At 35.7% G+C, this 14,460-nt stretch overlaps 1 protein-coding gene across 1 annotated transcript in view; it reads right to left on the reverse strand.

Annotated features, from left to right (window-relative positions):
* LOC114246391 (cilia- and flagella-associated protein 61) overlaps positions 1-10,148 on the reverse strand; it is a 34,025-nt gene extending 23,877 nt beyond the window's left edge. Inside the window, exons 1-12 of the mRNA XM_089734802.1 lie at positions 9,997-10,148; positions 8,458-8,592; positions 7,947-8,107; positions 6,948-7,092; positions 5,862-5,997; positions 5,203-5,357; positions 4,466-4,565; positions 3,840-4,078; positions 3,668-3,765; positions 1,925-2,030; positions 1,143-1,254; positions 140-216 (exon numbers count right to left, since the gene is read on the reverse strand). Of these exons, the coding sequence (XP_089590928.1) occupies positions 140-216; positions 1,143-1,254; positions 1,925-2,030; positions 3,668-3,765; positions 3,840-4,078; positions 4,466-4,565; positions 5,203-5,357; positions 5,862-5,997; positions 6,948-7,092; positions 7,947-8,107; positions 8,458-8,592; positions 9,997-10,148 (1,616 nt within the window). The remainder of the gene's footprint in view (positions 1-139; positions 217-1,142; positions 1,255-1,924; positions 2,031-3,667; positions 3,766-3,839; positions 4,079-4,465; positions 4,566-5,202; positions 5,358-5,861; positions 5,998-6,947; positions 7,093-7,946; positions 8,108-8,457; positions 8,593-9,996) is intronic.
* Positions 10,149-14,460: the final 4,312 nt, after the last annotated feature.

Genomic DNA, 14,460 nt, shown 5'->3' on the forward strand with positions numbered 1-14,460 from the left:
ATCATCTCAAATAATACTTCAGAGCATTCCCCGTGGAACAAACAGTATAAAATACATTAAGATGTGTGTATTTGTGATCTCTTTAATGGGAATTTATACGTGAACAAGCTAGCAATGAAAAACTAGAAAACATATTTACCCTCTAATAGAATTTACGTGAGCCACATAAAGGGTTTGATTTACAAATTTCAAACGAGTAGTACGTGGTGCCACGAGCTGAAAGAAAGTGCGACAATTTATATAGTACTAGCGACCCGCCCTCGCTTCGCTTAGGAAACATTAAAACACACATGAAACCAAAAAAAATAATAAAAAAAAAATTAAAAAAAGTAGCCTATGTTCATCAGGGACAATGTCGGCTTCTAATGGAAAAATTATTTTTCATATCGGTCCAGTAGTTTCGGAGCCTATTCGAAACAAACAAACAAACAAATCTTTCCTCTTTATAATATTAGTATAGATGAATATTACCAAGAATAGAATCCTAAATACCAACAACAAGATATTTCACTTCAGAGCCTGAACGATGTAGTATACGGGTGCAGTAACAAACGTCTTATCCAATTAGACCACAGACGCATTACAGAATATAAGGTCTTAACTATTATTGTAAGTAACCAAATACATTTTTAGAGTACTGTTAAAGTTATGCCGTGCTTTTGACCGACCCGTATCACAGCCTTGTTTCAAATTAAAGTAGCTGATGCTTGAGAACAGAAATCCGAAATGGGAAATTCCACACTAGATTGAAGGCTTGACTTGTGAAGCACATGCCTCGGAATCGACATGAAGTAATGTATTGCCGTGTTGATAAATCGAGAAATATTCTAAATTAAGAATCCGATGATTAACGTCTTCTTCTTCTGACCGTCATGTGGGGTCGGCGCAGTATATCCTCTTTTTGCATTCAGGCCTATCATACCTCAACACTGGATTGGGAGAGGCCTATATCCAGCAGTAGACAATTGTGGATTGATGATGATGATACCTCAACACTGCACTCACACCCTTTTTCTCGCATATCTTCATTCACACAGTCCGTCCAAGTCTCTTTAGGACGCCCCCTCCGAAAATACCAATAAATTGGCTATATAATCCTAACTGTCTATAAATCGAAATTACAATTATAAATAATCGAGTACCGTAAAATGCTCAAGAAGCGGAAACGACACGTGATTTGAGGGTAAACACACAATGCAGTAATCTCTGTTCGGGAAGAGTTCGTAGGCCGCTTCAAGCATATCAAAACCATGTCTGTAAGAATATTGATTACCTCCCATTCAAATAGCACCTATTACAAAAAAGGCATATGAAGGCTATATTAGTAGCTATAACAGCATAAAAGAACATAAAATGTTTATCAAGACGTTTGTCAGTCGGTAATATTAAGCTATTGCATAAATTTTATCGTGGGCTTTGAGCGCGGCGACCGAATCAAGAAATTCCGTAACAAAAACAACCTAACACCTCTCCGCCTACCATGTAGCTCGCGTTCAACACATTCACACGTTACGCTTGCGTAGTGTTTGTGAATAAGCGCGCGCCTTGACGTCGCACTGCATGCGCATCATGCAAAGTCTGCCCATCTCTCTCTCGCGTGGTCTAGCTTATGAGTGTGAAGGGGACAGTTAATATTTTGCTTTTGTTAATATTTATAAATATAGCGTGGTCTTATTTTATTATTGTTTTAATATTAAATTATTATTGTATAATTATAATTGCATAGGTTGATAAAAAATGCTTTATCGTGACAGTCCCCAAGTGCCACACGTGTTTTTTTTTGTTTTCTCGTACGTTTCTACGTGCGATCATTTCGTTACTCTACGTGCGATCACCTTGTAAATGTGCTATATTGAAAATTAAGACTGAGCCCTAATCAACAAATGTGATTACAAATAAACCAGTCAATTATAATCAAAGTTACCTCTCATCATAATCTGGATGCATAGCAAACAGCTCTAACAAAAACGCGTTTGGTGTCCCACTGTAATTTGTACCATCAGATAATCCATTATTGCTTCCTGCTAGTGCTGCAACACGTACAAAATGTACAATTCTTAGTAAAATGAAGGTAAAGGTAGCCAGACAAACTATAACCCTACTTAATGCTGCATTACATTATAATATCCTGGACCAAGTTAAAATAATTTTTTAAATTTATAAACTTTATTTTCTATTTTTAGTTGAATTTTATATAAAGCGTGTATTTTAGTTTTTTTAAACTAGTATTTATTTTTCATTTTTTAGTTAATTTTTTTTTGCAAATTTAATAATGGAATAAAGTTATCAAATTAGTGTATTGTCATCGGTCCTCGATAAATCTACAAAGTTTGAATGAAATCTGGCTGTTTAAAGTGGATCAAAATCGCGTCTAAAGGAGTCAGTTACAAACATACATACCTACAAGTGAAACTAATATAAAGCGTGTAAAAAAGTAGCGACGTCTGTGACATTTTGACCAATAGGATAAAGTATAGATTTATATCTTTGGTAGCTTCAATGCATAGATTATCTTCACGTCAAATCAAGGAAGATGTTGCTTGTCTCTAAAGCCATTTTAAGGGCGGGGTTCACGAGACGACGCTTCTTTTTCACGTGAACGTCATCTACGACGTCAACGAAAGTCAAGTTCAAGGATGACACTAAGACCATGTGGTGTTGAAAGAAGGAAGGCTTAATTGGGCCATTAAATAATGTTCTTGCTGTTTAGTGTTACGAGCATTGATACTTTGTGAGATTCCTTAATAAGCTACGTTGTTGTGTTGCGACCACCTGTTATTCGACATAGGCATTCAACATGATTTTTTCTCCAGGATTCCAACGTCTTAATTAATAAATTAATATTAAAAAAATGACACGATAAAATCACTCTGCGGTTGCGGATAAGTAAGTGCGGTTGAAGAAAAAAGTATCTGAGACATAATGATAAATCAACAAATTTTCATACGTTTAAAGATTTAATTTGTAATATGAATTTTGTTGGAATCATGCTAGTTTAGCGGTTGTTAACACAACATTCAAAGGTTGACGAAATCGAGTTTAATCGTTTATAAACACAAAAACTGGAGTACACGGAGACACGTCGAATAAATAAAAATATTAACCACAAGATTAAACTGTAAAATAGTTTAAATTAAGACACTCGATAGCCGAAGACCTGTAACTCGATTATTGCTCCATAATTATAATACCGGCACAGCCTTAAAGATATTCGTGTTTCCTGCTTTACATCAAATAGGCACCGAGCTTGGGTGGCCATAAAACTAAAAAAATACGCTACAAGTACGCAAATTTAAATAAAAAATATGTTATTTTTTGTACGTTATTAAAAAGTGAAGTTTTACACTTTGTGTATAACTAATAAAAATCTTACGTTACGGACGTTTTTTCTGGTTATGGTACCCCTCCGCATCGTCCCATAAGGAACTACGTTCTAAAAATGACTACACAATATGATTCGTCATCGTAGAGATCATTCCTGAACACGTCATATCAATTACGCACGTTCGGCAGTCGGATAAATACTTATCATTTATAGCGTAAACAGAAGTATTATTTGAAAATACTTGGTAGCGGATTGAGAAACCAAACCATAGCACTGCCATATCCCCCGACGTTACCACACCAGATACTTAGTTTTATTGTAAAAACCATCATTTTCACTTACTTTTTACCCTATCTTTTTTCAGATTGATATCATAAGTAGTTTCCTTTTTGGCATGTCTGCCGCTACCTTCAATTATTTTCAAGAAACTTTCGGCGGGACTGCAAAAGTATTATTCAGTATATTATGAACACATGGGAATCAAAATCATTCAAAAACACGATGAGCATCATACCCTTTTCCTAAAGCATCATAAGACAGATATTTAGGAAGTTTCAATAAATCTGTAGCGATATTGACAATATCGAATTCTAGTTCATCATCGTCGTCGTCGTCAAGTATACTGGTCACGTCAAACGAAGCGTCAGCCTCTTCGGATTCGTCTCGACCTAGACCAGCAACGTCATGAGTAAGCTCTTTCTCGCCCTCCCCTGGAAAGTTTATGCATTCGTCTTCTCCGAATAACCAAGTAACCTGTAAAAAGTACCTCGTAAGCTCCTTCTTTACTCTTGCTTTTAACATTCATTCTTTTCTGGGCCAAAACCTGCTGAACTTTCATACAATAACACATAAGCATCATTTCAGCAAGGCATTTATATTGTTTTAAAAAATAAAGAAACATTATTTTTTTATATCTTAGGAGAGGAACGAGGAGGTGAACGGCCCACATGGTGTTAAACGGTTACTGGAGCCCATAGACATCTACAATGTAAATGCCTCCACCTACCGTGAGATATAAGTTCTAAGGTATAGTTACAACGGCTGTCCCACCCTTCAAACTGAAACACATTACTGCTTCACGGCAGAAATAGGCAGGGTGGTGGTTGGAACCTAACGAACTATTTTAAAGTATTTATTTACCTTACTTTTAGTGCCCCTGTAGTGGGCGCTAGATTCAGTACTTGTACGTCGAAATTGGCTAGCACTTTCCAATAAACCAGACGATACAGCACTTGAAACACTGAAAGACATGAATCAGGAATAATATAGCTCTTCGGTCAGGATCCAACTTTGAAAAATGTCACATAGTCATGATAAAATTTAAAATCGGCTATCATAATAAAATACATAGACGAAATTCCATATCCGTATCGCTAGTTTATGAAGAGTTCCTTTATATGTAGCTTATTTTTTTTATTTTTATTTTTTTTTATTTATTTATTATTTGTGGTCATAGGTTAACAAAGATTAATAGGTTAATATTAATAAATGTCCTATCCTAGGCGTCTTCAGATCATGCTTGACATAGTTATTAATATGTATTGTCATTGAAACTAAAGGAACATGTAAAGATTGAACTCCGTAAAATAAGAGGTATTGGGTCTAATTTAGTTTGCATAATTTAACCTTAACAAGCTACAACAAACATTGTAAGTTAAATAACAGATTGTTTTAAAGCAATTTCATTTCGGATTAGACATATTTTTAACTTCTTCATATGACCTTTTCAAATTAACATATGTTATTGTACTATCAATTTCAATAAATTACAATAAATCCTATAGGTAAATCTACGAACAAACATACGTATTGCCTTTGATCGAAGTTATAACTTCTAAGTATGTATATTCAATCTGTCCAGACATATAAGATCTTACCTGAAAGCCGAGTCTCCAGCACTATACTTGTGGTAAATCGAAAGTGTATCTACTTTCCTCAGACCAGCGAAAGGCATCAATTCGAAGCTCTCATTCAAGTCCTCGTAATTTATCAAAGTATTAAGACACATGACACCAACTGCTAATTCTTTGTGCTTAAAAATAAATAACAATCGATTGTGGGCTCATTACAATTATTGCACATGGCGATAATAATTCTTGACAGTCTATGCGAATAACCTCATTATAGCAGCAACGTGTTCCGCCTAGAGACCCTGGGCCCTTTAAGGTAATTAATATTAAAGTAAACTATCTTAATGTGAAAGCTATGTGCGGCATTTCTATTAAAAAAAATCTGATATTTTCACATGAGAAATGAATTTATTTGTTAAGGATATACAAGAATAGTGAGCAAGGTACCACACCCATACGTGAACAGATCCTTTTCCTGACAACACTCGTACTCTAAAAACGATGAAAATTGATTAACTGGAAGAAACTAGGAGACCTAAATAATCGCTCAATCTCTAAAGGGAGAGAATAACCATCGTTTTAGAACGATTTAAATTAGATACCATTTGGAGCGACTGGTCTCAAATTACCGTCCAACTTTAAACACACGATCCAAAGTGTACTTTATTAGTTTTCTTAAATTATACCTCACAAACCAGCAGGACTCTGTCAGATTCTGGATGTCTTGAAATAAGTTCGCTAATGTAAAATTCTCCGTAAAGTTCACGGAGTCTGGTAGAATAACGTTCGATTATAGGCACTATATCATCATTATCCTCTTCGCTAAAATAGATTACCGTTAATGTCCAATATTTGTTTATATTACTTTAAATTATACTATGTAGTGGACTATGTGCGTAATGAATATATGTCGTTCTTTGAGAATGGACAGCGTGGGTGGTCTTCCCACAATGTGGCATGTAGACCTGATGAAGATCGCACGGTCCCCTGAATACGGCAGCGCAGTATCAATTATTGTTGCGAATCTTGGGAAAGCCTTTGTCCAGCAGTAGACGTCTATAAGCTGATGATGGTCATAAGTCCTTCTTCAAGTAAGATTTCACAAGAGTGCTGAGAGAAAGACAGCGGTATAGCTGTACCCTTGGTATTGCTAATTTCCATGAGTGACAATAAATCGTTATCGTCACATGAGCCCTGCGTTTGTTGGCGTTCGAAGGCAATGAGAAAATACAACTGCGTTGCAACGGACCAAACCATATACCTACATATTACCATCAAATTATGCATCGGATCCCATTATTTTGTTGCTCTTGCAGACACTCGTCCGCGACCCACTTAGTGTAAATTGGTTACTGTAGCCAATAGACATGGTAAAGTAAAAGTCCCCACTTATTGCTTAGATGGGTGGACGAGCTCACAGCCCACCTGGTGTTAAGTGGTTACTGGAGCCCATAGACATCTACAATGTAAATGCGCCACCCACCTTGAGATATAAGCTCTATGGTCTCAGTATAGTTACAACGGCTGCTCCACCCTTCAAACCGAAACGCATTACTACTTCACGGCAGAAATAGGCGGGGTGGTGGTACCTACCCGTGCGGGCTCACAAGAGGTCCTACCACCAGTGAAAAATACTTATAACTTAAGTCTGAATGGCAGCTTGTAACGGCTGCCCTGCTCTTCAAATAAACTGGATAGATACCGTAAATATAAAAAATATTTCGTCTCCATTTAACGTTATTAAAACTATCGATAGGTATGCTTTAACTAACACAGCTCTTCGAACTCTCAGCCTAGGGCAAACTTCTGGTCGATCAGCTACATATAAACCAGGCAACTGATCACCTGGGATACCACGCTCCATTGCTTGAACACGTCGAAAAGACCCTTCTGATCGAGACTGACCAGGAACTAATACTGAAATAGGTTATTGCTAGAAAATTTCGTCGTTTTTCCACGATCTCTTAGGGTTAATAATAGTGTTAAAAGGTTTTTACAAGGCAATACCCAGTGGTGGATTTACACTAGGGGCAGTCGGGGCAAGTATTATAATGATTATGAATCACCCTTAGTGCCAAATTTATAATTGTTAGAAAAAAAAACAAATATTTATTTATGTTTTTGGAATATATAACATAATATGATAAAGTTTCTGCAATAAATTAGTTATTTTAATTTTGTAAAATAAAATATAATATAAACTATAAGTTTAGGTAAAATTCCAGTATTGGGGCGGATTTTTTCCGGTGCCCAGTAGCGGGATTAAGTTTAAATCTGGCCATGGGAATACCTACTATGTTGTCTTTGTTACACATATTATTGCTTAAAAGGATGAACAACCTCACGGCTAGCCTGGCGCTAAATGATTTCGAGAGCCCGTAGTCAATAACGTCATCTTCAGCGTGAGCACCGCCAACTATTTTGAGACGGCATAATGCTTCGCGACAGAAATGGACCATATACCGTGCGCTCTACGAAACTATATTGTTTATTGATTTTATCCTAACTAATGTAGGAGGAACTTACAAAGGACAAATATAACGATTTCACATTCTACAAGCTGTTTAATGAGCCGAATTTAGACAAAACAATAAGTACTGTTACTAAGATACTGAGATCTTAAATGCTAAATATTTTTAGTAAAGACTATTAACTCCGACGGGAAACCGAAGCCGGATTGTAGTAGTAGTCCAGCACTCTACGCTAGAGTACGTAACGTAACGTGTAAATAACAGCAACTCCGAGGATTTACATATTATAATTGCACTCACAAGGATAATCCAACATGTACTTAACCATAGCAACGTGATGAACGTAAGGATCGTGCATAAATATCGATTCGAGCATACTATCAACGCATTCACGACCGTAAATTTGGTTCCAGCATAACAGATGTAAAAACATAGTATTTCGTGCATTAAGCTCTACGGCCCTGCAATAAAATAAAGTTAAATTATATTAAATTAGTCTGGTTCAGAAGATACGACTATGCCACGGTTACCTTTTTTTTATTTTTTATTACTCAGATAGTTAAACGAGCTCGTAGCCGACCTGGTTTTAAGTGGTTACCGGAGCTCATAGACATCTACAACGTAAATGCGCCACCCACCTTGAAATATAAGTTCTAAAGTCTCAGTATACTTACAACGGCTGCCCCACCCTTCAAACCGAAACGCATTACTGCTTCACGGCAGAATAGGCAGGGTGGTGGTACCTACCCGTGCGAACTCACAAGAGATCCTACCACCAGTTAAACTACCTCGAGCCACTTATATTGCTTACTTGTATTTTGTCCAGACATACTCCTCCCAAGCAACCGGGTGCACTGAAGGGATCAAAGGATATTCCCTTGCGCATAAAAAACCCACTATACTTCCATTCACGTCTAGTTGGCATACCGAAAGTATACCGTTTTCTCTGCAAAGAAGCCAATTTAAATCAAAATACGAATGATTTTTTTTTATGTAATTTCAAAGTGTTTTTTTTACCTGCCTAAGCTGATGATCTAGAGAGACCATGTTAGCGTCATCGGGCTAGTAGCTCAAAACTGACGATGTTGGTAACACGAACCCTAGCAAGAGCAGTGCTTCGCAGAATCTACCACCGGATCGGAAACGCGACCCACTGACAAAATCCGATTAGAAACTCAGTGGGCATTGTCTGTGTCTAGGTCCAGGTCGTCGTGAAGGTCGAAGTTCCTGACGAACCATAGCTCATGACGGGGCGTATGCAAGTTTTGTAGAGTGTCACCTTATTTCTAAGGGACAATTTACTTCGCTTGCAAATCATCGGATAGAGGCGAGTTCGAACGTGGCTCGATCGGGTACCGTCTGTATATGGGGGCGGAATGTCATCCCTCTGTCAAGGGTGACGCCTAAGTATTTGACCTTCGGGGCCCACGGTATGAATTGGTCGTACATGATGATGGGGCGAATGGCAGAGGTGTTTCCGCACCTATTAGGGAGTGGGCTGCTCGAAGTGGTATTCGGGGGGTCAAAGTGAATGTGAGCAACGCCCAACTCGAAAATCAGATCGAATTCCCTAGTAGGTAAGGATAGCCGATCCCACCGCTCAAACTTACGACTGCTTTTCGCATTACCGTGAATCTCATAGATCGTGAACACATATCTGTTCAAACATTAATTTTGGTACTTATGGGATTTCAGGTACATTGTTGGCTAATGCATCATGCTTATCAACCGACAAACAGAATCAATCACTTAACTTATTATCTAGTGTTTTGCTAAGCAAGCAATCCCGGTTACGGTGGAAGGAATCTCATACAATTTGACCAACTGACTTGGCAGAAATTTGGTCACAGATGCAAAATAGGGAGTTTTGAGATTCTTTCCATTTAGTCCGTATAAAAAATAGGTATACAATGCCAGTCTTCTAGGCAGTACTAGGTACTACTCCATTATGTCTATGACATCTATGATGTAATTCTCTATATTTTTTTTGTTTTCAATAACTCTCTCAGATATTACAGGTCCAAGACCCACCGATATTTTGCAAAGCATGCAAGCCAAATTCAAATTAAATATGAATATCTGTATCGTCTGTACGAGTTTAAGTAGTATTATTCCACTTTACAAAAATCGAATGGGTGTCCGTTCGATTTGTCCAATCCTAGGCCACTGAAGTTAAACAGTGGGCAATGCCAGAATGATTAACTCACAGAAACCTTAAAAATGTTAAAATATCCCAAAACCACTGTGATCACCACCAATACTACAAGAAATACCAATCCTATCTATTTCAACATGGGTATAAAGCGGGTTCGTGCACTAAAAAAGTGTAATGCACGAGGATTCGACTAACATCAAGTTAACAATATTATGTGAATCATTTATTCGGAAGTTAATTGACATGGACTCGTTCACCAATTCAAATATCGCAGGTACATCATCCAGGCACGCTAGCCTCAAACGCCCTAACGCTGGACACTTGAATATGCGAGAAACCATTTTCATATATATGTTTATTTTTATTTCACTATTTGTTTTTAATCAAGAAATATAATCTTTGATCAATTTCAGTGACAGTTGACAAGCAAGTTGTGTGAAATTATATATTATTCTTATCAGTAGGTAGTTCACCCTAAAGGTTGTTCTTGCAATAGATGAAACTAGTACATAATGATGACGAGTCGTTCATACTTCTTGATTTTATCCCTCAAAAACCACTTCCAATCATAAAAATCTGCTTTAATCACGTAGGTAAGCTCTACTTTAAAGCTTAAAAGTATTTTTTTATTATTGTTTCTAATTAAACCTGATCACGCTCCCCTAAATCTACCATTGAAAAATTCATTGAAGCTATATACCCGCGCGCGACCTTTAGAAAATTAATGGTACTATGAAAACACTGTCCCTGAAATTGTAACAAAAACTACACACACACACACACACATATTGCTTACATGTGTGGACGAGCTCACAGCCCACCTGGTGTAAAGTGGTTACTGGAGCCCATAGACATCTACGACGTAAATGCGCCACCCACCTTCAGCTATAAGTTCTAAGGTCTCCAGTATAGTTAAAACGGCTGCCCCACCTTTCAAAAGTGTACCGCGCCCGGACAGCCCTTTATGTAATCGGAAAACTTTCAACCTACCAAAAATTAAAAGTAATCTTGGCCAGCACTCTCCTGTCTATCGTATGACCTGCCTGACAAATGGTATACGTAATGAAATCGACATATTTGTTTGCCACGCTTCTCTAGCCTCACTTAAAATATGTTTAAGATCCGTGATCCACACTGAGCTGTAGACCAACCACATTTGACTTTGATTGAACATTTCCCTATTTTTTTTATTGTTATTATTATTTCTTTTACTATTATTATTTCTTATATTTATTGTTTTTTGCAAGTTATTATTTGCAATTTTATTTTTCTCTTAGTTATAATGTTATTTGTCGATATGGTTAGCATATTCATAACCGTTCGTAAAAAAAAAACCAGGAGAAACAGGCAGGTTGGTGGTATCCACACATGCGGGCTCACAAGACGCCCTATCACCAGTACTTATAATATTATAAAACTTATAATATTATCGTACATTACAAAATAAATATATATGTATGTGTCCTATGGTTTTTCGGATTACCAGAGTATATGTAATGCAAATTGCTTGGATATGTAATAATAATTATGTTTAATTTTTAATTAAGTGTGGATTAACATTTGGTATAGTTTGTGCGTGCGATCACAAGTAAACTAAGATAAAACAATGTACATGACATCGCGTCTAAAATAAAAATAAAACACAATTAATATTCGTACCTATCTTTATTGATAATTCTTCAACTCAAAACGTACTTATTAATATTCGGAAATATTACTTAAACCACTATTTGTAAAAACCGCAGCCGTGTTAGTTAATAAGAAAAGAAACATTTTTAATAAGAAAGAAATAATTGAGTCTTAACTTAATCATAAATTAATAATTTCATTAACCGATTATCATACTTAATATACAGAACACAATACTCCTAATAAATAATTTGCAATTTATAAGACTACAAGCTACAGGCAGCATCAATAAATAAGATGACCTTATTCTCTGGACCTCTTTGGACTGATTACAAAAAGATCAAGATAGTGCTTCTTTAGGTATATTAACGAAAAAATTAATATTGTGTTGAATTAACAACAATCGCCTGTTTTTATTCATTTATCCTTTACCTACATTTTTTTTATTTTTTCACTCACCCAGGAACTCTATTTTAAACTGGACCGAATCCTTTATCATTTTGGATTTATTTACTACAACTTATTTGAGATAATGAATGGAAAATAAAGAAAGTCTTGTAAATGAACTAAGCCCATACAATTAACTTTATGTATCGAATTATACGCATTGAATAAAAACAATAAAGAAAAGACATTCGGTAACCTAAATATTATTTATCAGTCGTGTTCGTTATGTTATTAGCAATGGGTGATTTATGGAAATATTTATATTAATTGTATTATTACTATTAAGGCTTTTTTTATTAGTTATTCTGTTATTACTTTGCAAATGCTTTCAAGAAGTCTAAATAACTTCCGATCCTTTAGGTATTAAAAGATCCACTATATTTTTACATTGTTTTTTTTGGCATCGTAGTCGGAATAGCTCGCCGAGAGTGTAGCCAAGCCGCTTGTGCACATTTGTATTTTGAGTATTTATATATTCTACACTTTTATTTATCGAAATGATTAACTGAAAAGAATCAAAAGTTACCCATTTTAACTGTGTAACCAACTTCGGTAACCGGAGTATCACATGTCTTAGTGCCTTACTAATTGCATACCTACTATTAACGTTTGCACAAAACCTTGAATTTTAATTAGGGATTCATGTCTAAAAAGAAGCAAGCTTGTTATACCGAATGAGTGTTATTTTCCGTTAACATTGATGCAGTATATTCGTTTGGGGAACTTGGGGAAAGTTCCTCTACACGCTTTCTTGTGAAAATCCAAAAAAAAAACTTAAGATTCAGTGTTCGTAAATTCCTCAAGGTTATCATCATTCTGTGAGAGGATACTCGATCGTAATTTTCGGATAATAATAATTGCGTAAAAATAAAAGGTACATAAAAATTATTGCCCGCGGCAATATTAGGCGGACCGTCGACCCTAAGTTCTTCTATACCTACATTATTTTAAGAAGAACTGTAACTCACTCCTAGCATATTATCCATTCACAGTAGGCAAACAGAAAGTTATAACAAAATCTAGCAAGTATTTTATGCAAAACCAATCAATCACTATTTTTATCGAATATCATAGATTACCTACCTTTCCGCACTCGTGGATAATACTCAAAGCCGCGTGTACGGAAACGCGTCTTAATAATGGGCCTAAGGAAGCCTTATGTTCTTCCCCAGAATTCAAATTATTTCTATAAAGAATTTCGTTAAAATCCATTGTGATTTGAACATGACAACGTAACAGACAGGGTTACTTTAATATTTATGATATTAACACGTTGAACGCCATCCTGTCCACCGGTGGGCCTAGCGTACTATACCATTCGGGCCAAGCCTCAATCAGGGAATCAGTAATTTTCATCAGCTTAAGATTTTCATTCTAAAAGTTATAAAATGCGATAATTTGCACGGAAGATAAAAATTAACGACTTTTACCGTCTAATTTTAAGATATTTCAAAAGACTATATATATATGTAGTGCCTAGTGTGGAGAGTTTTTAGCAAACTGTTATGTGTAAATGTTTTCAAGGTTAATAAATTATAATATTATATTAATTATTATAATTTTGATAAAAACTACAAGTTTCTATTGGATTTGAAAACCACGCCGTTCGCTTCGGTTCAAGGGCCGCGCAGCTCACTTCCATACGCGCTTTGTTTGATAGCTGCAATCTGTGGCTTGTAGGAAGCGTTTACGTTGGAGCTCTCACGAGGCTCACGAGTGACCTTCATGGCCCGAACGGTTCAGTAAGATAAGGCTCACCGGTGAGCACCGTGGCCTGAATGAGAATACTTGATTTTAATACGCATTGATTAATTTATTAGCTTGAGACTTCAGCAAATTTATTAGCTTCAGACGTATGTATGTATGTTTGTAACGGAATCTTTGAACATAATTTTGACCCCCTTCAAAACGTCGGATTAACTCTAAATTTGGTATACTTATTAAGGACCGATGACAATTCAATATTAAAAAAAATATTGATATAGTAAAATTTAAAAAATTTAAATTCAACTAAAAAATGAAAAATAAATAATAGTTTAAAAAAACTAACATCATGCGCTTTTATAGAATATCTAACTAAAAAATAGAAAATAAATTGTAATAAATCTGAATTCAATATAGTGTAAGAAAAAATTATTTTATTGTAAAAAAGCTTGGAGTAATTTTCAGGATATTATCAAAATAACCCTTCTACTCATATCTGTTCATAAAATATTTATAACTACTTATACCATGCACCCCACGCTTTTTTACAATATACATACAAATTTTTACATATATGTATACAAATTTTTCTTACACTATTTTTAATTCAAATTTATTAAAATTTATTTTCTATTTTTTGGTTGGATTTTCTATAAAAGCATATTTTGTTAGTTTTTTTAAACTATTATTTATTTCATGTAGCGTTCAACGTCTTAATATGGATTTACATAATTTTCAAATTAACTAAACGTACCGTAACCGGAAAGATGTCGTTATTAAAAATCGCCGCGTAAACTTTACGAATCACTGTCGAACGCAACTTGACCACGTGTGACGTCATTAGAGGCCAAAATTTACAAGCTACAATATCATGCACAG

Source organism: Bombyx mandarina, chromosome 18, assembly GCF_030267445.1.
Source record: "Bombyx mandarina strain Sakado chromosome 18, ASM3026744v2".
Classification (NCBI taxonomy): Eukaryota; Metazoa; Arthropoda; class Insecta; order Lepidoptera; family Bombycidae; genus Bombyx; species Bombyx mandarina.